The sequence below is a fragment of the Pomacea canaliculata genome, linkage group LG1 (assembly GCF_003073045.1).
Source record: "Pomacea canaliculata isolate SZHN2017 linkage group LG1, ASM307304v1, whole genome shotgun sequence".
NCBI classification, from domain to species: Eukaryota; Metazoa; Mollusca; class Gastropoda; order Architaenioglossa; family Ampullariidae; genus Pomacea; species Pomacea canaliculata.
In genome coordinates, this window is record NC_037590.1 from 15,809,404 (window position 1) to 15,833,726 (window position 24,323).

A 24,323-nucleotide genomic window follows, 5' to 3' on the forward strand; every position below is an offset into this window, starting at 1 on the left:
TCTTAGTTTTAAATATCTGTGTGGCTCAGTATGCACACATTGTAGGTTTTGGAGCCTACATGTATATACTGTAGTTCTTAGCGTTTACAGGTGTATACTATAGATTTTAGTGTGCACATGGTTTTTTCCCCTCTGTTGGACCACCACTTTGCCATGGTCAAGTGGCATTCTTGTCTTGATGACCCCTAGAAGTATGCCGACAGGAGCACTAGCTCCTGACATGGTTACTCATGTTGGAGGGATCTAAAGTGGTTCACTGGTCCTCTAGGTTAAAAACTGTGGGACATGTCTGAGATGGCAATTACAAGATTGCGTACTGACAAATATTTCATTTATAATACATAATATGCAAAAAACAGATACACATGAACTACAATTATGTTTGTACCTGGATTCACCTTTTCAACGGAACAATTTTCATTATCACCTGAATAAAGTAGAGAGGGACCACTTGAACTGCTATTGAATAGTCCTGAGCTCATTTCAATAGGGGGAGAGAGCAGTAACATGACATTTCTCGCTTGCTGCTGACCAGAATGAAAACTAATACATAGTGTACAGCAGAATTTACTTTTAATGATTGCAAAAAAACAAACAAACAAAATTTTATATATACAACGTCTGTCAGCTCCTTTTTCAAGACAAGGATTTAGGATTCTTGCACTTTCTTTTTTTTTTTCCTCATAAAATATGTGCATGTTAACATGTTAGAATGTTGGTACCATGCAGCATAACAGACATACATGTTGCACTCAATTCATCAACCAATACATGAATGCTAACAGTGACATGATCTAATACACATTCAGCCATGAGGACTTAAGACTGAAAAGTTAACTGAATCAACACAAAAAAGAACTACAGCTAGTAAGTTTCAACTATAAAGTTTCAATATAAAGTAAAATAAAAATTACATTAATATTTAAGAACTATTAACATTGTTTAAAAAAAACTGCCATGATTCAAGAGACTGGCTATAAATAGACAAGAATGATCAATTAACAGAGAGTTTAAATATTTTTTAGTAACTGATGTGTTCAACGCCATTGAAACTTGGATAAATAATGATAAAAGCAAAACTTTTAAAGCACATACCCTCCTAAGGAGCTTGCTCTTAGCTCTTAAGAACAAGAACCAAACATGGACAACATGCAAGGAACAGGAAAACAAACAACATATGAACTATAAAAGAATACACAGCAGTACTAACAAAGAATAAATTCAAATACAGAAAACAAAGAGGAACTAAATAACAAGAGCTGAGAGTAACATGTTATTGAAACATATCATGATTATGCAACCCAAACATAATTTAGGATTGCATCAATCTACTCTGCAATCTGAGGTTGTGGACTTCATTTTGTACAGGGCCGCTTTACATTGTGGACATTGTTTATCACTCGCGGAGCATTTCTTCATTGCCTGAAAATAACAAATTGCAATCTGTGTCAGCCAGAGCGATACTTTATTTTCCAAATTGATTCCACCTATCCAAAAGAAAAAATATTTTTATGCATTACTTTTGTGGTTGTTTACATGCAAAAAACTTACAACAGTTTATTTACCTCATGCATTGATCGTTCTGCCGACGACTGGGCACACACCATCCTCACCACATCTTTCCGCTGCTTCTTTCAGTTGCAGTCCGTTCGAAATTTTGACAAGAGCAACGTCTGATTTGCAGCGACTGTCACTATTAATCCATAGACGTTTTATTTTTCAATTTGGCTGTCACTTTAGCATCTGACATTTTCGAGATTAGAGTGATCTCCCGCGTGAAAATTTCGTTTCGCGGTGGAAGCCCGTGAAGGTTTTTGTAAAACCCTTAGTCCGTAGCTACTAGTTCGGACGTGGCTAGTCCCGAGCCTAGTCCAGAGCAGTGCAACCGGCGTAAGTGAGGAGACTAGCTAGTCGGGTATAAGGGGGTTTAGTCGGGACTAGCAGGGGACTAGCTACGCCCGAGCAATGCAACCGGGTCCTGGAGACCTGAAGCTCTCTGGCAGCCACAGGCAAACAAACACAAGCCAGAAGAGAGTTCCAGCACAACAAAGCGACCTAACCACTCCCGTAGGTACGGTAAGAAAGTGCGAGTCAACTCCTACCGTCTGCGCCACCCGTTCCTCACAAGTGATACCCGCCCTTCTTTAACGCTTGCACAAGATCACCATCTTGTGAAATCGCCTTTGGCTTCCTGTTTAGCGAGAAGGAGGAAGACAAGTAGAGGAGAAACCAAGTAGATGAAAGGATGGCAAAAAAAAAAAAAAATGGATGTGGTGTATATGTGTGTGTGTGCTTGACTTTGGTTGCTGTATGGATGGATTCCAGATGATGAGTAGAGATACATCCTCAAAAATTTCCCACGACAGCTTATTCTTTTACTTGTATGTATAAAGTTTTCTTGTCCCCTCATTACCTAGCACAGCTTAGTTGTAAACAGAGACATACAATGCCACAGGCATTCGCTCAAAATTAAACCTGCCACCCCAAAGATATAAGTGCATCTGCTAAATCTCTAATTCCTGCTATTTTTTTTTTTTACAGCCTCCTTTCCCAAGCTGATAATCTCTAGCACGAAAACAAATAAATTAATTTTAAAATGGCGGTGTACAACGGACTTCCATGACAACCCTTTAATCTCACTTCCCACGCTTAATTTGCAGCTAATAGTTCGCATATCGCTAGGGCGCAGAGGTTAATGTGTTCTTACGAGACTTTAAATAAATCTTTGACCCTGAGTCATGGTGACTCTGACAGGAAAACATCTGCAGCCAAGAATCCGCTAGAAAACACGTGAGCAAATGAGACAAACTTGAAAGCTCGGAGAGTGGTATCTAGGTGGTAACTAAACCAGAGAATGAGTGAGAGAGAGGTAACGCGGATTGGAGGGAAGAAGGGGTATGATAAGAGTGTTATGCCAAGCCAGCAATTAAGCTATATCACGGCAAAAAGCATCCAGCCCTGTAAAGACAGGTGCCACATGCAGAGAAAGAACAGCAAGCCTGAGACGAGATCTGAACCCAGGACAGACAATCCTGACTGTATTGGAGACAGGCGCCACCGGGCGGACAGGTAAAGCGGCAAGGGGAGAAAAAAGGATTTAAAGGGGTGGGGATTAGCAGTACCCGTTATTTATAAAGAGTGACAATACTCGAGATGAATTTGCATTACATTAAACAATTAATCGCAGTCCAGCTAAAGTAATTAACGCTGACCACTAATAAATCCTTCATAATAACTCTCCTTTGGTCTAATTTCAATATTTTAAAAAATGATATGCAGACACCATTTACTTTTTCAAGATATTTTGTAAAAATCTTTATCTAAATTCAAGAGTTGCTGTAAAATAATGAGTGTCATAAATTACCTGAACACTTACGCTTCCTGGAATAGATTAGTCTGCTTTTAGTCGATTTTATATAATAAAATTGGAAAAAATTTATACATGCTCTAGACGTACGGGAACCGTGATTTTGATGAACATGATACAAAATTAGTTAAATATGCATGATGACTAATTAAGAGGCTGCTAGACGCCTTTTTATATATAAAAAAAAAAAAAAGTCCGTGCTGCCTCGATGACTATGCGTTGAAAATTTTTCTTCTTACAAAATTCTGTACTCAATATTTTTCAAAACAATAACACACTCTCGCCATTTGAAGAGTAACACATTTTTCTGTAATGTGTAGAAATAAAATCATTGTAGTTAATTTTGACCTGACTTACATACTATTTTTTTATTATATTTACTGTACTAGCTCGTTGATTCAAAGGTTAGCCTTAACATCTTTCACGACACAGATTAGTAAATACTAAAGACTAAAGGGTTGAACTCGCTTTCATACATATAACTACCTCTACAAGGTGTCAGCAACCAAGAAGTAAACTATAAATAACAGAATATTAAGCATAAGAGACAGACATGCTGCCAGTGACAGTTGGCACTGCTCCGCTGGAGAATGTTATTTGTAACCGCGTGTCGACCGTAGCTCTGGTCAAGTCGCCCATCCCCCAGGCGCCGAGCTTCTTCAGCGCAGACCGCGGCGTGAGCATGCGCAGAACGTTTCGCCGGAACTTGGTGCTGAGGGTGACGTAGGACAGGAAGCTGGTGACGCGACTGAGATCCACCAGGAGGAGAGCCCCGTGGGACAGGATGAGGTACAGGTGATGGTCCCGCTTGCCCAGGCCGAAGGTTGCGTGGTAGGTGGAGACCAGGTGAATGGTGTTGTTGGGTAGTGACAGCAGCGTGAACACAGTGTTCGACACCTGTAACAACAGGAATGCAGGCAAGGGTGTACTCCAGATCGAAGCAAATATTTCAGAATTTCTGCGTAAAATTTTACAGAAATATATGAAGTACTTTAAATTAAAACGGCTTTATACTCTCTCATTCAAATAAACTTCTAATAAATTCTATCCACGTTCTTGCGTTTGTGTCCTTTTAATTTTCGTTTCCTTATCCTTGGCTGATTTGCTGATTGGCTGATTGGTTGGTTAGCTGTGACCCTGAGGTCAGGACCTTACCACACGCAAGTAACAATATATATTTTTGTGAATCGCTTGCAACATCTTTCATCAGGCGTCATGGAACTATTTTCAGATCAATGACAGGTTCTTGCTTTTTTTTCTCTTTGGATTCATTTGACACCATCTTTTCTCAAGGTTTCTTCGTATTAAAACAACAACTGTCAGAGGGTTTCCTCTGGCACCGACAGTCTGAAATGAGTTGTTCTTCAGTCGGCTGGTTTGTCGAATGGTGTACTTGGATAATTCTCGCTCTGCTTGTGGATCCAAAGGTCCAGGATTTTTCCTCCAAATGTCGTTGTATCTGCGGTAGACCGGGGACTGAGGTTCATCGTTCTAGAAGCCGCCCTGTCCTGATGATAAATTCCGCCACCGACAAGCCTGCTTATAATGTAAATCATTGTGGTAACAAGCTCAAGATTCAAGACAAGGTACTCGAGCCAAAGTCAGGTTTTTTTATAAGAAATATTTAAAATCAATCTCAATTTTGCATCTCCATACTTCAGTGTGTATATAATGTCTTTTGGCATTCTCAAGCAGGAAATGCATTTCATCGCAGAAGGATGACCCGGTCACGAAATCATTTGTCTGGGACGGTTTCAGCCCGAGAAACTTTTCTGACAAACTATGATTTAAAATATTTATATCTGACATCTACGCAAGCGTGTGTGTTTTTTGGTGGGAATGCGAATGATGTATGGTGTTCTTATTTTAACTGTAAATTGTGTAACGCTTTATCAAAACCTTGGCCGAGGTATCATCTCTAAACTATATCATCTCTCGGCGCTGCAGACACTCATCACTAAGAGAAGAGGCTGCAAACAGCTTACACTCTCTTTCGCCATTAAAAATGTCTTGACGAAAGAGGCAGGAAATTTTGTATCGTTTTTTTTTTTTTTCTTTTCTTCCAAGGGTCCACGCCTCTTGGTATTCTTGTTCAGAACCAAAGATAGGCCTGACATCTTTGACATTTATACTTCTACATTTCATACCTTCCTAAACTTATGTTCCTCCTACATCCACTGACACGAGGATATGCAATGCTACAGACAAAAGTCGTGTCATAGTCTAAGTAGAAAATAATGACAGAACCACAGCAGGAAATCATGTCACACCCATAGAAGGAAAATATTTCATGTCTGCAGATGGAAATCATATTAGACCCACAGAAGGAAACCACGTCAGACCCACAGTAGTAAATCATGTTAGGCCCACATGAAATCACATCAGGTCCACAGTAGGAAATCATGTCAAGAAACTGAAGACGCCATTGTTAAGTCTTCCTCCTCTCTATTGTTCCCTTTCTCATCCCCTCACCCACCCGTCGAGTATCATCAAGATTCGCTAGTCTCCCCTTAATAATTTTGCTTCTTTTTTGCTTTTTTTCGAAATAAATAGATGCTGCTCGCGTAAGAGTTGGTATGAAGTTAATTCAATCTTTATCTTAAGTACAATTGGTTATCTTAGCACGCTGCCAAACACACTTACTCCTCCCCCTATTCCTCCCATCCTTCCCACTCTGCTCTCCTGTATACTGCATCAGCGGCTGCCGGCTGAACAGGGTGGGTTTGTAGTCGACTTGTTCTTTTGCCAAACAAAAACGTAACGCCTCCTACCCAAGAAATATAAATGATATTTTTCTACCCAGTCCGCCCTTCCATCAGTTATCGAAAAAAAAAACCACACAAAAAAACATGAGATGGCTAAATTGATCTCTTTCTCCCTTCCAGCTCATACACTTCTGTATTGTAAACGTTTATGCATGCAATGTGTATATAGATGCATAATATATATATGTGTGCAGGAAATACCAGGCGTTTATATAATTGAGTATCATCGTTGAACTGTATAAGAAGAAAATAATATAATCTGTCCGTTAAGACACCTTGGGGAATTGCGAAAGCCTTTCCTCCCACTAACTTACCCCTAAGAGGACAGAAGCTAGTAAGACAAACGTTTCAATGTTCTTGCTAAAAAAAATTAAATATAGAATATCTATTACATGTTTATTATCTGTGGTCAACGCGTACTTCAGAGGTTGAGAATCGCAAGCGTACCAAGATAGCCAGGGCCAGCTGTCGCTGTACCAGCATCTTCTTTCGGAGTGGCGCCCCCTGGTGGACAGCGCACAGGGACAGGTGAGTGCGCGACTCCTGTTGGAGTGCCAGGTACAAGGCCACGTTGGTGCAGACCCCGGCCAACAGGGGTAGGTAGGCGAAGATGTACTTCGCGGCGTTGGAGACGATTTGAAAGTCATCTACCTGCTGCAGGTACAAGGCCGTGAATGTGACGTGGTACTGACAGGTAGCCTCCTTCTGCACTACCCGATAAGACAGCGGGATGTAGGTGTGAAATGCCACTGTGGCAGTCACATCGGCCAAGATAAACAGCATGGGAAACCTGCCAAAAGTATCAAACAAACACACACGCATACACACGTGCACGCACGCACGCAAGCAAGCTTGCATAGAATCACAGCGGTCACTGTTGGGTTATTCACTTATCTAGTCGTTATCTAGTAGTTTAAACCGTCTTCATTTAGGTACAGAGAATTCGTTTTCATTCGCATCTAACTTTAATAAATTGTGTGTATTCAAGTTTAAAAACTGTGTTCACTGTTCACTACCTCCTTGCTCAATTCTCAGAGCAGATAAACTAAGCAGTTACTGAAGGGGGAACGAACGGATCCTAACACAGCCTCTAACAAGTGAGTCTAGAGGACGAGAAGAATAATTCGCCAAGTACCCAGAAGCATATTGGCAGTCCGTGTATGAAACACGCATGCGCTGTATCTGTATCTGAGACCCTCAGTCATGAACTAGAAATAACGTTAACCCAGGATTAGCTATGGACTGGAAGCTCGGTGAAGTCCTGTCACTGGAAACTGATGAGAACCCAGAAGATCGGCCGATTATCTAGATGTCTCCTTTTTGCCTACGACCCACAGCTGTGGCTACGAAGGACTTACTATAAGACTATAAGAACTGAGCGAAGGCGTTCAAATCCTCGATGTTCATCGATGGTGGTAGTTACGGAAGAAGAGTAAGTCATTGCCCCAGGACAAAATGGGAAACTGAAGGAAATGCGTCTTGTTTTCGTGATTGCAAAGCAGTGTTCACACCCGACGGTTATTGCTTATCTCATGCAATTGTTGCCACTGCTTTATAACTCCGGCACCAGGGGTAAACAACCTCCGCAGGGTCTAGACACCAAGTCATAACCACGGAAACAAGAAGTTTTCTCTTGACTTTTCCCTGCTGCTCTGAGGCATCGACTTACCCTTGCTTCATAACTCTGGCCTCTGCTTCATAACTTGGATGCCAGGTGTTGGTTCTTCAAGAGCCGGATGCGAATGGCGGGTACGCCCAGTCTAACATTGGGTTACCTCGAACGTTCGTGCCGACACGAAAGACCACACCTCGAAATGTTTTTCGTCGAGAAGATGGTAAACCCTGGAAGAGAAGGGGGAAAATGGGAGGAGGAGAAGAAGGGTACATAAATGTGCATAAATATACTGTAGAAACCAGAATGTTGATTCGTATATGTGGAAACAGAAATAAAGGAGAAGATTAGACTTTTGCTCCCTTCTTAGTCTGGTCGGCAGTGTGTTTGACTCAAGACACAGCCTTTCGGTTTATTTATTTAGTTTGTAAAAAAAACCTCTAGAGAAAATTTATCTCTATACACTTTAAAAATTTTAGGTCGTGGGTCTTTTTCATAAATAATTAATTATACATTGAAAACGCCTCATTGTTGCTGCTGTTTTTGTTGTTGTTTACACCTACCACTCACCTGACCAGCTTGCCGTAGCGGGCCCTCAGTGGACACTTGACGGCGAAGACTCGCTCGATGGACACGACGACCGCCAGCCAGTAGACGCAGCGCCGGCAGCAGAGGTTGATGTACATTGCACACACCATCTGCACGTAGTTGTACGTCTCAGTGTACTGCAGGTAGGCAAAAATGTACAACACACCTGTGTTTGAACAGTAGTTTTAACAGGCGCCATTTGCACGCGCGCACACAAACACAAACAAACAAAATCTTGACACTTACAGCAACTTCGGGTCCATCCACTGTTCTCCACCACAGCCCCACGACTCCGGTAAGCGCGGACAGCGTCTCAAACAAGTTCATAGAGACGAGATAATAGCCTGTGGGACTGCGCATGCCCGGAAGCATATATATGCATGTACTCGTCAGGGTCAGCAAGCCGGAAGTGACGTCCCACGGCAAGCGTACATTGTCCAGAACTTTGCTGATATAGGCGTACGTTTCAGGAGACAAAACCGGCGGAGCTTCTTGGGAGTCGTTGTGGTAGTCCACTAGGATGTCTTCGCTGACGACACTGACAGAGCACAGGTTTGCTGGGGATCTTGTCCCGCCGCTGCTCCTATTTTCCTTCGTACTGTCAGCGGCCATCTCGAGCATGGCACCTCTGTCAGACCATTCTGTCGTGATCACGTGATCAGAACGGCTTTCGGAAACGTGAGAAAGACTGTGTTTTGTCTCTTCTCCCCTGAAGAGTCCGTCGAATACCCGAGACCCATTCATTGGTCCTGCAGCAAACGCTGTGGCGAAAGTAAAGAAAGGTCCGTTGAGCCTGGAGAAGGACATGACATCACCACTCGTGGTGCCTGTCGACAGAAGCTCCAAGTCACCCTTGTTCTTCACCGAGGTATTGGTCACTACTTCGGTGTCCTTCCAAGTTAGTTCAGGCCTAGAAGAGGTTGAAACAGAAAAGTTTTTCGTGGCTGGTGAAGTCTCCCACTGGTTTTCGTGAGTGAATTCTGGCAGAGGTGTGACACTAGCTCCGTCGTCTTGCTTAACAAAATCGTCTGCAACATCAGTAGCTTCTAAGAACATCTTATCATAATGGACTCCAGCTTTGCTTGAGGTTGCAGGGAAACAGCTCAACATGAAAAAGCAGAAAACACCAAGCATCACCATCGTGCACCGAATAATATTAACCACTGCATCGACTACTGAATGATGTTTAATTTTCTACCTTTTGAAATCCTCGTGCGTGTCTTTTATTCTCCTCTTCTGCTTAAAAAGCGGCATGCACGGTAGCACACAGCCAAGCACGTGTCACCAAAATAGCAAAGATCATGGGGTCACAGGTTCAGATCTCGCACCGACATGCGACTTCTTTCCCCGGATCTTGTACTTGTTTATAGCACTGGACTAGCTTGCCATGATGTAGCATCAGTAGCTGATTCGGTGTAAAGAACGGAAGAAACAAGCAAGCAACACATCGTCTGCTTAAAGCCAAAGCTTCTTTGGCCGTTTTGTTTGTTCATTTATATCGGTATGTCTGGCCAGACTCGAAGCGAGTTCTTTGGTGTGATATATTACAATCACTGTAGCGTGCAAAGACCTCACTTTCAAACAGAAATGCCAAGGTTTCGCCATCCCAGCAATACGTCATCGATATGGGAAACCAACGAACCGACCTCCTTCCCTTTTCCCCCTCCTACCCATTCCAATTTTCTTCCATCGCAGAAGTAGAACAGGCTACCAACGCCCGCCATTGTAGAGCATTTCCTCACGACACGATTGCCTTGTCCTTACACCATCACAGAAAGACATTTTATGTGGCTCACGTCTTCGTCCGTCCCCAACCCTTCTGTTAGTTTTCTTTTTATTTTAAATCAGTGTCTCAGAGATTCAGAAAAAACAATTACAGGAAGAAATAATAAAAACAATAAAGGCCGACTGTCCTCTTTTTTTCTTTGGGTTGAGATAACTAGATAAAGGCCACCCTACTTTTTTCACTAGTCATTGTTAAGACATTCCAACGTCTTTTGTGGATTTGATGACAGACGCTGTAAACTTCGGCTCGTGGTCCAGCCACCTTGCCTGTTATAATGACTTTGAGGACGACACCTCAACATCCCTGGCAACGACTCTTCTAACATCTGAAGCCAGTCCAGCCACGAGAGAGCCTCGTTTCAAGAGCTGTCCTCTTCAAGTCACACGCCATACTGCGAAACATAAAGCCTTTTTAACAACTATTACTCTCCATGGCATCCTCACAGGCAAAAGAATTTTTGAAAAATATTTTGAAACAGTAAATCCTAACCCTTCAGTCACTCGATGATTTTTAAAAAATAAAAGCCTTATAACCTCCTAGGAATGATGATAGTGAACTGGAAGTGGTTCATTGTGTCTAACACGGACTAAATACAGGGTTCCCAGGGATCAGGGATGGTGCCAAAAAAGGACCTTAAAAGGACCTTAAAAGGACCTTTCATGCATTCGTAAGGACCTAAGTGACAGTCATCAATGCTTAAGTTTTTCTCTTGTGTGGTCGGAAAGATGTATTATTTATGAATCTGTGGTCTTCTCTATGTTCTCAAATACATGTATTCCTAGTAATAAATAATCAAAGAGTTAATTTTGATGCCTGTCTGCCATATTTAGATTAGATAACTTAAAAAGTGTCCTTAGCGCGCTGATAACATACACCGTTAATGTTCCAAGTTTTCTAGAAATCTAAGTAATAATAATTGCAAAACCTGAAAGCCATTCTTTGGTGTAATACAAAAGTCAGTTCACGTGTCGTTCTCTCGCACACACACTCTAACGGGAAGAGAGAGAGAAATAGAGCTATGCACAGTAGTACTAGAAGATCAAAGTTCAAGAAAGAGCAAGTTTCTGAAGACCTTTTGAAAAAAGAGTGTTTTTTGCGAATACGGAAGGGCAACTAGTGTTGTACAGATGTGTAGACCAAACATGCGGCGAAAAATCGTCGGTATTTTGCGCCAAAGTCGACTCCGGAAATAAATTTGTGGTAATATTTTATCGATAAAAGGACTTAAAAGGGTCACAGAGAAAATGTAAGGACCTGTGTGAGAATTTGAAAGGACCGCATGGCAAATAAAAGGACTTAAAAGGCCTTTTGGCGAAAATTCAATATAAAAGGACTTAAAAGGACCTTGCAAGGACCTGGGAACCCTGTAAATAAGACATGTTTGTCATCGTCATCCCTTTATTAACTTTCAACAAATTTAATACGCGAAGTATGTTGACGCCATTCAGATATTGACACCTAGTGATGTCTTCGCCGTTTTCTGATTTCATCTAGATAATAATCTCAGGAAGAAACGCACTCCTAGCATCATGTTGGGTGTCACCCACCACAATCATGCTTGGTATAGTGGAGAGTGGGGAGTGCATCTGACCAGCAAGTTACCTTACTTCTGAACCACTGTCTTTTTAGGCTGACAGGAATATCCTGCTTAGAATCAATGACTTTCCAATCGTCGTTTATTTAAGTCGTCTAGAATCTCTAGATGTTACCTTCCTTCTGGTATACGGGGCTGTATGTCATGTGCATAAAAAAGGCTATTCATCTTTTTTGGGGGGAAGCCAGTGTTTAATTTCTCATTACTCAAGTCCAACCATTTTCCCCAGTTATAATTCATGTCGAAAGACGTGAGCACTTAATGATTGTTTTGGGTACAGAAAATTACTTGGGAGATAGTCAGAAAAGTGATTCTGCCTTTGTGACTTCCTGTCCATTCTCACACCTGCTAAATTGGTCAGAATTCACATTTTCACCTCTTTGCATCAACACCTGAAAACAAATTGTTTACAAACGATAGACTTAGGCACTGCTGCCCCACATAAGAAATAAATACAAAGGGTTGGGAAAAGAGAGGAAGAGATGCTGAACTCACAAAAATCAAACTTAAATGCGTTGCCCTGGCAACCTTTAAGTTTGGGGACTACCTTTACCGCTATCAGTGTGCTGCAAAACTTTTACCAGGACACTTGTAGATAGCAGTTACTAACCTAGTAGTTAATGGCATCTAAACTGTTCGGTGCAGAAATTCAGCTTCGCCTGCAACATAAGCTTTCCCCACCTTCTAGCTCTGAAGCAGGTTACTGTTTAAATCTAGCTTGCTTTGTATTACAAATCATTTTAGATTTTCATTTATCCAATATGTACTGTTACCCACACCTTTGTCAGTTTTCAACGTGTACATTTCAAATCATTTTTAGTTTAGTTTATTCCTTGTTACTCCCCGAGGAGCTTAGAGCCGCAACACCACCTCACCTGCGTACCTGGTTCTGATCCCTCCCACTCCCTTCAGTTGGGCCCATGTGGTTCGAACGTCCTTTACTTCGCTCTTTACTGTTTTCCAAGTCTGCTTTGGTCTTGCCACTTCTATAGAGGGTTCAAAAAATGAGTCGAAGAGCTGGCTTCCCAAGGCTTTTGTCAGCTTCATGAGATCTTCTAGAGAAGAATCTTCCCGTCTAGGCCCCTGTTGTGGTACTGTTGTGCGGTTTCAGTAACATTTAACATGAGTGGGTTGTTAGCCCAAAGTAAAACCCCCAACCTGGAGGGCCAGAGTGCAACATTTTAGTCTGGCCTCTCCCCTGACAGACCTGTTTGGCTTCGACCTGGTGCGCAAGCCACAACACCACTACAAGATAAGTTGCACCAATTGGTGGTAGTCAAATCATTTAATATAAATCAATTATTTTTACAAATAAACATTGCATATTGTTATCTGTTATGAATAAGATAACAAGGTCACGCTTCACTAAACAAGAGCAGCACCAGATAACTTTGGCGAATCATATGGTTGTCCAGAAACCATACCTGCCAAGACCAGATACAAAATTTGTAATTTATAAAATGCTTTTGAAAATAGGATCGAAATGTTTTTTGATTACTTTAATAAATTCTTTTACTATTTATAATACTATTAGGAGTAATGAGATTCTTAGACAGTAAGTTAAACATTATTGAATGTCTTGTGAATGCACAAATTCATCTCTTGAGTTGAAATACTACTTGCAGTTTAGGTTTGAGCTGGCACAAAGTCGTTCCCCTCAACTCCACCATCACACACACACAAATAAAGCCTGTCTAGGCCTGCTCTCCTGAAAGTCTACTCTCCTCTAACCCCACAGACTCAAAACCCTAAAAAGTCAATGAAAAATTATCTTTTTTTTATTTCAAAGTCAACAACAACATTGAAAAAATATTAATGCAAAAAATTGTAGGTACATTTTCGGTTCAATCATCACTATTGTTGTGTACAAAGCTTATGTTTCTTACATGTGTGCAAGCTGAAATAACCTAGTCGTCGTCAAGAAACAAACAGCGCAAAAAAAAAAAAAAAAAAAAAAACATAAATAAAGATTTGTTCTACAAGGGAAATAACCATATGATTAGGTAACTTTCTTGACATAAATTTCCTATTTTAAACCATTTTTAAGGCTGTTTAGTTTTCTCTCAATGTATTTTAATCATTTATTAAAAAGATGGCCAGAAGAACAAATTCCTCTATGATCTTTTTATAACATACAGACAAATATTGCAATAAAGCATAAATCAGACAATGAAAGTGTGATATATTGCAAAATCAGTCATCGGTGCCTTTACTCGATATGAACATAACTTAAGTATCTTTTAATGGTAATTGGTCATACTGCCAATTTAGATTCTCATTTTTCTGTACTGAGGTACTAATAAGCCAAACAGCTGGAATGCACATAATCTAATGGGAGGACATCCACAAGCTAGTATAGTAAAAATGTTGAGATGTAATTACACATAGAAAACTGCCAGTGTATTTCTTTTTAATTTAAAGATATTTACACTTTTTTGATCAATGGCAGCTGCCAAATGATGCTGAAGCACATTAGCATGTCCTCTTATTCTTGCGAGGACTCACACGTATCTTTTTATCGGACTGATAGATGAAGTTTAGGTCTTCATCTTCTGAGGTTGAACCAACGTTGTCTGGAACAGAATTTTTTTTTCAATTAAAACTATGCATTCTTGTGCCCTTTATTAATTCATAGCCTAAGCACAGGGTTATTTTTACATGAAGTTAATCTTATGAATTGATTCTAATTCAATCATTCAAAACATGTAACTGGTAAACATGAATATTTTGTAATACTGTACTCAAACAGGTAAAACACACAAATAAAAAAATGTTTTAAAAGAATAGCACTCACCATCTTCAAAACATGATCTTTTCATGTCAAATAGCAGTAGTTGTGTAGGATATTGGTTAGGGTCATATACACTTAAAACTCCAAGTTTGAACTCTGCAGCTGCACAGGCACTGGAAGCCATTGCAGAAATGGCCTCACATGTCAGTGAATGCAAGTTTGTCACAGGGATGAGGGCAAGGATCTGATTGACCTCATTTCTCTTCAGGAATTCTGACAGCACCTCTTGAAAATACTGCTGAAAGTTTAAAACTGTAAACACTACAGGCTGAAATACAAGTAGAGGAGTGCTAGGACATGTTTTCCCTACTGTATCTTGGCAGTCCCCTTCTTGTAGACTGGCATATTTGTCTGCAAGCCATCTCTGGAGGGACTGCTGGACAAAATTTAAAGCTGGATTGATTTTTATGGCTGCTTTGTCAAGAAGATACTGGTCTTTGGGAAAAACCACCATTTTCCTAATGCCCATAGTCTCACAAAGCCAAGAACTGAGAACCAGACTTTCCACTTCTGCAAAATGGTTCCTCTGTTCTATTTCCAAGTGTTGGAAAGTTTCCTCTACTCTGGTATTTCTTTTCCACCTGGAAAATAAATCAATGTACAAGAATTTCAATTGAAAAATAAGTATACACTACTAGCTGCAACATTTCTTAAACTGTTGTTGGAAGTCATAACTACATTTCAACCTGCACTCCATATTAACTATGCACCTGCAGAGATTATCAGACAAGCATGCATGCTTACACAAATATACTTGAGAAGTCTATATAAAGCAAATAACAAAATAAGACCACATAAATGTGATATCCACCTAAATGTCCAGCATGCAGCACTTTCATAATTTAAGTTACAGATCATCTCTAATGCATTTATAAGATATATTAATAACCCAAAAAGGTACAAAAACTCTAACCTGTACAGCCCCATCCTTGCCTTCACTTTGGCACAAATGTGCTTACTACTTTCATTAAGTGGAATGCACACTGCAAGCATCCTCTTCCCCTCCACATGCAGTACTTTTGCAACACAATTGTCAGAATCTAGCGCAGACAGGTTTGCTGCTGTCTTTTCAATGCTGTACCACAGTGCTTCCAAAATCCTTTCTGACTCATTGCTCAGAACCTTAAATATCTGACCCTAATAAATGAAAAATGGAGGCAAATAGGTCAACTGATAAAGGTAAACAAGTAAAAAGAAAATATAAAATAAATTAACCTATATATGAATCTTAAAAATCTATGACATTTATTTGAAGGATTTAGGCATTTATCTGTCAGATATTCACTCACACCTAAATTTCTGCTTCACTAGGAATTTAGATTACACAGAAGATCTGCAGGTTACAGCATGGTAAGTAATAAAACTAAGACCTAATTTCTTCAGAAATAAGGGAGAAAGATTGTTTTCTATGGAAGTTCAACTTTGTAAGCACAAAATTTCATGCATGGCTTGAACCACAACCTCCCACTACTAGCATGAACACAACTCTATACCTTGTTAGTGTCTTTTCCAAATCCCTTCAAATCTGAACCTCTGTAATAATTCTCTTACTTAGTTTAGTCTCTACAATGACAAAGCAATGAACCTATATTTTAGTCCTTTCTTTTTTCCATTATCTATGGCTATAATCAAAAGGTTGAAAAGTTTTTGACAGAAAAATTGCACAATTACCTGAGTATCATATGTGCTTGCCCTTTCTCTTGCAAATTCATCGAGAAACAGCAGTCGTTCCAAATTTCCCATATCCCCACTCCTGAAAAGAAAGTCACTAAAAATATCATTTCCTGAAAATGTTAGTGATTAATCCTATTCCATTGTATGAATAAAAATAAAATCTCACAAAAGTAACCAAACACAGAAAGAGATCAAATATCTTTTTTTAACATGCATAGATGTGCAAAAGAACAAAAAAGTAAAACAAAATACATTTAATGGTTTTAATAGAAGAAACTGTGTGCATTTAAACATAGAACTTTCCCACACAAACCCAAAATAATTTTTAACTAGTATTTCTGCAGAGATGTTTCTTGGCTTCTTATAAAGCCAGGTAAGCAATCATGAAGTGCCTCCTTCACCGAACAGAAGATGTGTTAATCATGCATCATGGCTAATGCAGATCCACAGTTAATATCCAAACATGCAGCTAGTTTAGACACCAATGTCTTTCAATCTTCTCTACTCCAGGCATCCACCGTCAATGTCTTGCATGCAATGTTGATGGGCAGCCATAACTTTTGGAATAGCAGCTGTTCTTCCCACTTAACGCTTTTTAATCCACTCACACACCTTTCATCAACTCATAGTGCTATGTCCATTCTGAACCAACATTTAAAATTCACTAATGTGAAGTTTCTTTCCTTTCACTCTTAAAACAATGAAGATCTAGGCCAATCATAGCTGTAACACTGACAAAAGCCTCTGGACAGCCAATTTAACAGACCTCTGAGACAAAAACAAAAAAATTCTCACTTACTTTAAGAAACCAATAATATCAATGATGAAGAAAATGAGCTGATGTGGAGACTTCAGTTCTTGTAACGAGTCATGCACCACACAGTTGATAATATCAGTGTTAAACTCTGCTGCTGCAGCTTCTAGTGCCTGATTCTTGACCCTCTTAAAGTGAGCCGTATCTCCAGGGAAGATGAGCATAGCTAGTGCAAGAATGTAGCAAATAACAATTCAATGTTTTATATCAGACAATTATAGCATGATTTGTGCTTTTAAAATAAATCCAAGCCAGCTACCGTAAAAGCTGCATATTTAAAAAAAAACTCCAAAATTTATTCCAGTTGCAAGAAGAATTCTACACAATATGTACCTCATTAGCTCAATCTCTTGTACCATATTCTTTATGCTCCAGTTAAAAAAAACATAATTCTACATTATGTTCTAGATGGCACCATAAAAATATTTTACATAGTATAAATAACAGTATTTACACTGTACAAGGAGGATTAAAGAGATTCCATTGTTTTATGATCCCTTCATGGTGAGACTAATCTTCAAATGGTAAAAAACGCTTTCTTTTTAAATGTACCTGCATTGGAGTTTCTATTTGATGATGGTACTTCAACATCTTCTACAAATGTCTGAGCCTTAGCCAATTTCAATACTTCGTTTGCACATGGGTGTTTTCCTGGTGACAAACCAACTTCCCCAGTTCTCCGACTGTCATCTACAACAACAATTATTTTCAAGGCATGCAATGCTTCATCATAGCTCCTAAATAAAATAAAACAATTTTACACCTCTAGAACAGAAGTGCCACATTTAAATTCATTTTTAAATACTATTCTCTCCACGACAGAACAAGACATTCTGACAGCTACAGAACAAAATGAAACATCTTATGTGTTAATCTGTGCCCTTAATTTTTTTTCCCCATCAATTTACATTTTCAGATTATTTCGCATTTTGTTTATGTGATTTAAAACATTCTTATTTGGTTTACATGTTTCTACACAATGAAACAGCTATAGGCCCATTCTGATTCATTGTATGAAGTCATGTTGGATTTGGTAACTAATTATCTACATAACGTTATGGTGATCAAATCATCGGGAACTTTCAGAACTGTTTCAGCAAGTGAGAAACTGCCATTATAAATCAAATTCTGCTCTTCACTCTTGTTTTTCAAACTTCCCCATGTTTTAAGATTGGTGCATGGAAAATATGATTACACAAAAGCTATTAATTTTGTAACCAATAAGCTTTCACCTCACATTACGCATACTTTTAAATATTTTTGTAGTATGTGTGAACATTCCTATGCCTTTTCCTAGCTGTAGCAGCTAACAACAAATGAAAGCAACAAAATGTTTCATTAATGTTGGAAGAATATATCAATAAGCCATATTCTCTTCAGTGAGATTAAAAAAAAATGCTCACCTGATGAAATGCTTTCTGCTCTGCGTTTTGCAAGAGATTCCCCAGCAGCAGCATCACCAGAATCCCCACAAGTTTCAGGTGTCTTTCTTTTTCGTGATATGCTGGCATCTCCAGTCATATAAGTGCTTTCACCCGAAGATAATGAGGCAGAAGATGGAGATTGTCTTATATTTGAAGAGCATGTCACAAAACTTGCACTTGCATCTTTATCATGATCTTCAGCAACATCATTCCCTAAACTACTACTTAGTGATCTTGATGAAGAAGCATACGATTCGTTATCATGTTCTGTTGCTAAAGCAGCACTGACAAGTTCTTCCATTGGAGCATCTGCGTGCACCTCAGCTGTCACAGACAACATGGTATTAGGCTGAACACCTGACCTGGGACTTACCCTTAGTTTTGACATGTTTTTCCTTTGCACTACTTTATTTTTTCCATTTTTATTTGCAGAATTAGGGGTACCTTGTTTTGCAACCATATGATCCAAGTTTAACTGTTCCCCATCAACTACAGCATTCTCCTGTGTAGACTCCAAATGATTTGTTGGAATTGAATGTTTTGTTGGAGATGATTTTGTCCTGCGGCCCTTTTCTACACTTCTCAGTTTTTTCTTTGCTTCTGATGGCGAAGTAGTGTTATCACTGGAACCATTTTTACTACATAAAACTCCACGCAATTTTGACATGTCTGAAGAACCACAATCCTCTAGCACAACAATTGCTTGTTTATCTTTAATGCTATGGGTGCTGTCTAATTTTTCCAAACTATCAGATTCATTTAGAAAATTTCTTTCCTCTGGCATAGGACTGTACTCACTGGATGCTAGTATTTGCGATGACCGAGGTCCCCTTGACACAAACCTCAATTTCTGCCTAGCACCACAGGAAGCTGCTTTTTTATTGTTGTCATCTGTCAGTTGACTATCTGCAATGCTGTCTTCCATGGAAAGGAGTTCCTGTTCACAGGGCTTTGGTTCTAAAGAGAAGTCTTTGACTTGTGATAGAGAGATCTTCATGCTGGAAGAAGTCTCTGATCCATTTACAGACGTGGGTGTAGTTTGCTGGAGTGAGACAGGAGAGTCTGGGCTGAAGATTTGGGAAAAACTGATCTCATCGTTATCATTTTCTTCACTGCCGCTGTCATCAAATCCTTTACTTGCGCGAAATTCTAGAAAGGGAAGTTCCATACATTTTGTCAATTGACCGATTTCAGTTGTTTTTCAGGTTAGGTTTTATAGGTGCCATTCATAAAATAATTATGTTCGCAGGTTCATTCTATTAAAAATTAATGACAAAGATAAATTGTGCCGCGTTATTCTGATGGATGATAGTAAGGGTAAAACTTTTTTTTAAAAAAGCTCTGCAGAACAAAAAAAAAAAAAAAAAAGGCATAGAAAATAAGTGTCTTCTAATCAAGAAATTAGTTCTTACTAGCGTGAAAACAATAAAATGATTTAAATCGAACAAACAAGGAAGCAGAATCTCCTAAAATTTCTACATATGCTGCTGAGTAAATCATGTATAAACGATTACAAAAAAACAGTAAGGATAATGTATTCAAGCAATAAACAGTAAACAATATGATCTTTAATTAAGATACCATATACCTTCTTTCATGCCTGCGCGAAAGGCCTCTTCATGAGCAGCAGAGCAAAACACACTGAAAAATACCATATCTTTCATTTTAGAAGTAAATTAAAAATTTGCTTTGTTAATAATATTAAGACCTCATTTCAGTCCAAAAATAATCACAAGAATTTTGTTGACATGATTAGTGCATACCATGTAGCATATGAAACATCTGCAACCAATGGCATGCAACTGTTTAACAGCTCTTAAATGCTTAAGTAGCTCATACATTTTCTCTTTTTGGGGCTTTGGGGGTGGAACTAAACTTTCTGGCCCTTTCAAATCCTTGAAGTCCTTAAATGTTTAAACAATCTCTGAAAAAAGGCTTTAAATTGTCTTCTCACCGATAGAGAATATATACTTTGTTCCTCTTGCTTTGTCTCACCCTCAGTCTCTTGGTGATGGTCATGGAGTCTTCATAAGCACAGGGAAAGTGGAAGGTTTTGCGACATGACTTCACTGCACAGCCACAGCATGCACCTGTGGCTTTTCTGCCTTTTACTTTCTCTCTTTTGCATATGGAACATTTCTGTAAAGGTTACCAGCAAAAAGAAGTACTCTACTTCCTGTCATGTGATTTTAAACTGGCAAGCATAAAAATAAGGGAAAAGTGAGCATTTCAATACACACTTTGGATTTCTGTGCATGAATTATATATACAGGATATAGAATCACTACAAGAACATTTATAGCAGATCTAATTGGTCAATGTACTTTAACTATGTTTTTATGCCTTTGATCTTTCTTTGCCCAACTGACATGTTCAGTTACCAAAATTACATAAAAGCAAACAACTCATGCAGGGAAATGTTATTCACTTCCAAACTTGATTCTGCTATACAGAACAGCCCATTAAGCTTTATACACTCTGCTGCAAGAAGAGACAAAGTGATCACAGTCTCCTAGCCCAACAGTTCTGCCTAGGATAAAAAACAGTTCCTCTACCTTTGCTAATATATACTGCGTAAACATACCAGTTTTGAGCCCCTGAGAATCTCTTTTTCCACATCATCAATTATGAAGCCGCCAAATGATTTAAATTTGTACTGGGTCAGATTGGATGCATATTGCTGCAAAAGATATTTATATGTGTATATATATGCATGTTTATATGTGTATATACTTATATAATTGTTAAGTACTTATATTATCTTTTAGGCTACGATTACAGTAATCCCTCGTCATTTCGCACCTCATCTTTCGCCAGTTTTTATAAGAAACTTAAGGCGAAAATAATTCGCGGATCTACGCTTCTTCACGGATTTTCTGCGAAATTCGATCAGTGGAGAAATAAATATATTATGAGTTTTTAGATAAAAAATAGCCCAAAGCGTATAAAAATATATTACAAATATTAATTCTAACAATAAAGAAAAATAAATAATAAAATTAATATGAATGACAGTAAATAGTGCATGTATTTGCTCTGAAAAGAGAACCACCATCGCTTGCTTGAAACGTTACGCCTTAATATAGCGTATAAATATCTAAATAAATATACCGTTTCCATTTCATGGATTTTCGATTATACCGGGTGGTTCTGGAATGCATCTCCCGCGATAAACATGGGATTACTGAATTCAGATTTTCTGACATTGTTTAAGAACTTTATAAGTGAATTTCAAGAACACAAACAAATTGAAAAAAAAAATTAACAATGAACAGATTGAAATATGTGAGGCTTTTCAATACCCATTCACATAAACAGAAAGCTCACCATGCACTTGTGGTGAGCAGAAATTATGTTCAGTGTAGATTCCTTCAAAGGAGAAGCATGAAGCTTTCCTGCAATATCCTCTGTATCATGCCCTCGCCAGCAGAAATTGCAAACAACATCACCCTGGTCATCTATCACTGTCGTCTGTAAGTACAACATACAAAATACAAGTAACAAAAGCCAGCGCTATCTTAGTTCAGATTTCAGATTACCAATTCTTAATAACGTGCTGAAAGAAATGTGACCCTTAACTGTTTCAACAAACAACTGTCAACAGTATCTTTTCTGATTAGAAGTAACAAGATGATCACCAGAAAAATATACTATCCTTCCTTTCTACCAACACTTGATTACGAGGAAAGCTCTGGCATTAAGTTATCTCATATTAAATTTAACATATAATGTACATTTGCAGCACACTCACGAAGGTTTTGAACCGGAAACCAAAAAAACCTCACGAAAGCACAAGATGCATCGTGACTTCTTTCAAAAATTTATTTTTAAAAATACGGCAGCAAGTTTCAAAACAAGCATTTTTGCCAAAATGATATCCATCTCTAAACTTCAGAAGAAACTGGTTACTGGCTGCACTTGTTTGCTTTGCGTATAAATAAGGTGACCAGACGTTTCGGGGGCGAAAGCGGGACATGTGCCGATGATGGTGTCGTTACCGTCAAAAAACGCCGAAAAAAGTGATGGTCACCTTAGTATAAACTATTTTGGTGATTTAGAGGCTGTATTTAATTTTGAAATGACTTCTATAATAATTATTATATAGATGTCACAGATAAATATGGAATCGATGCTTCATGCAGCTTAAATCATAAATGGTTGGTAAAATGTAGGTACATGTATTACTAAAATTACGTCTACGAAGATAGCATGGCACAGACAGCAACAGATTACTGAAAATATCACGAAAAGCTTGACTAAAGTAGCATATACAATTCCTGATGATTAACATATTATAAGCTAAAATGTTTGTTTTTTAAAATATGGAGAACGTTGTTAATTTACCTCTGTCATCTTTTCCTCTAACGTGCACCCAACTATGATTCCCTCCGAATTTGTAGCCGGACGTGACGTATTACGATTTTCCGCCAACGTTGGACTGTTTTGTATTTCCATTATACTCCCCATTATACTTTGTATGTAGTTGTCGCGTTTTCAAGAAAAATGAAACATTCAAAGCCAGCAAATGTTGAAATTATAAGCTGTATGGTAGTTTCTAAAAAAAAATTACTAAAGAGCACAACTCGAGGCGCGCGCAGGCGAATAGCATTGCCTCGCGTCCGTGCATACGCAACTTCCGGTCGTTTTGTTTTGTATCCGCAAGTATCTTCGAAGTGATGCCCAACCTTTTTCAGCCTGCGGGCCATACACATCTCCGACATGTGCGTCACGGGCCGCTTCACCGCAAAAATACAAAAAAAGTAAAAAAATAGAGCAGATACAATTTTTATTAGAAACAAGTTGTAATTACCATTAATTATGTAGTAATTAGTGGGATATTTGAAGTTGTTTACCCGAAACCAACTTCTGAATCTCCGGCTGCATCGTAGAGACACCAAGTCGGAGCACTGAATCGAAATGTTCGTCTATCGAAAAAAAGATTGAGAGACGCCCTTACGTAGAGATAAATACTTTTTCTAACCTTATTTTTTTTGGGGTTTTTTTATGTCTTTTTTTATTACTAACATGCCGATTTCTTGCACTGTGGGCAGAAGTTTCGCGGGCCGAATGGGTTATGGCCCGCGGGCCGTAGGTTGGGCATCCCTGCTTTAAGATATTGAAGAAATCCCCAGTATGTTTTGATATATATTTTTTAATATGTGAATCATAATGTTAAATATCTACACTCAAACAGAGCGTTGTATCGTAGTATTTTATTTATTTTAAGAGTCAAGATGGTTTTTGTCAGCAAGTTCTTGCTCTCTATAGCTCATTGTTTTTCTGAGTAATTACTGAGGGTAGTTTGTATAGTGAGTTTACCGTTTCTTAATTCAGACTAAGGAACGTGCCTTAAACTCCATTTATCCTGTAATACGTTCAAATCCTCATTGATTTTTTTAACAATGTTTTGAACACATTCACATCATGCGTGGTGTTATTAGGACGATAGTGTACTTGAAATGGCTGACGTAGAAAAATTGGATGTTCCTTCATCTATCCCTGATATTTATGTGTCTATTTCCCGTGAAATAAATATGCACAAGACGGCAAATCGTGACCTTTCATACCTGAATTAAAATATATAGAGCTTAGAGTTAGAAAAGTAGCTGTTTTCTTCCATTTTCTGTTTTTCTTGGTTACTTATTGTAGACAAAGTTTGTGTATTCATAATTGGTTTGATCAGGTCTGCCTGGAGGTTTTGGAGGAGTCTTGTAGTGTTTTGTTATCGAATAACATTTCAGACAACATAAGGGAAATAATCCCTAATGGTGGTGGTAAGTGTACTGGCTGAAAAGTTTTGCACTCTATTGAGTACATTATTAAGAAATAACAATGTATAGAAAATACCAGCAGTTTTTAAGCAAATACTGGGTGTATGCAGAAGCAATTTTTTTCTTATGTATATTAA

General features: G+C 38.8%; 2 protein-coding genes across 5 annotated transcripts; both read right to left on the minus strand.

The window, feature by feature from the left end:
* Positions 1–1,362: 1,362 nt before the first annotated feature.
* Positions 1,363–12,611, minus strand: LOC112574804. Of its 4 annotated transcripts, none has more exons than XR_003101495.1 (5): positions 8,579–10,725; positions 8,315–8,469; positions 6,580–6,922; positions 1,566–4,264; positions 1,363–1,422 (listed from the first exon to the last, which is right to left on the minus strand). XR_003101495.1 is itself a non-coding variant. In XM_025256126.1 (5 exons), exons 2-5 carry the CDS (start codon positions 9,470–9,472, stop codon positions 3,902–3,904), a joined length of 1,755 nt encoding a protein of 584 aa, XP_025111911.1. In that variant the 5' UTR covers positions 9,473–10,509; positions 12,596–12,611; the 3' UTR covers positions 1,454–3,901. The 4 variants fall into 4 exon arrangements, 3 of the variants coding, with proteins under 3 accessions (XP_025111911.1, XP_025111922.1, XP_025111902.1); XM_025256126.1 differs by lacking the exon at positions 1,363–1,422 and adding an exon at positions 12,596–12,611 and having other exon boundaries at positions 1,454–4,264; positions 8,579–10,509; XM_025256137.1 differs by lacking the exon at positions 1,363–1,422 and having other exon boundaries at positions 1,454–4,264; positions 8,315–8,442.
* Positions 12,612–13,472: 861 nt separating this feature from the next.
* Positions 13,473–23,043, minus strand: LOC112570845. Its single transcript, XM_025249500.1, has 12 exons — positions 22,760–23,043; positions 21,743–21,886; positions 21,000–21,095; positions 20,370–20,554; positions 20,004–20,056; positions 18,395–19,564; positions 17,544–17,681; positions 16,977–17,157; positions 16,175–16,256; positions 15,417–15,640; positions 14,507–15,084; positions 13,473–14,285 (listed from the first exon to the last, which is right to left on the minus strand). The coding sequence occupies exons 1-12, from the start codon at positions 22,880–22,882 to the stop codon at positions 14,185–14,187; spliced, it is 3,075 nt and encodes a 1,024-aa protein (XP_025105285.1). The 5' UTR covers positions 22,883–23,043; the 3' UTR covers positions 13,473–14,184.
* Positions 23,044–24,323: the final 1,280 nt, after the last annotated feature.

Bases quoted from the DNA above. Each gene is read 5' to 3' on its own strand.
- LOC112570845 (XM_025249500.1), bottom strand. From the start codon at position 22,882: ATGGGGAGTATAATGGAAATACAAAACAGTCCAACGTTGGCGGAAAAT. The intron at 20,555-20,999 runs GTATGTTTACGC...TAACCTTTACAG, and splicing joins TTCTCAGGGGCTCAAAACTG to AAATGTTCCATATGCAAAAG. The intron at 16,257-16,976 runs GTAAGTGAGAAT...CTTTCTTTTCAG, and splicing joins GATATTATTGGTTTCTTAAA to GAGTGGGGATATGGGAAATT.
- LOC112574804 (XM_025256126.1), bottom strand. From the start codon at position 9,472: ATGGTGATGCTTGGTGTTTTCTGCTTTTTCATGTTGAGCTGTTTCCCT. The intron at 6,923-8,314 runs GTGAGTGGTAGG...TACTTTTGGCAG, and splicing joins CGCTACGGCAAGCTGGTCAG to GTTTCCCATGCTGTTTATCT. The intron at 4,265-6,579 runs GTACGCTTGCGA...CTGTTGTTACAG, and splicing joins AGCTGGCCCTGGCTATCTTG to GTGTCGAACACTGTGTTCAC.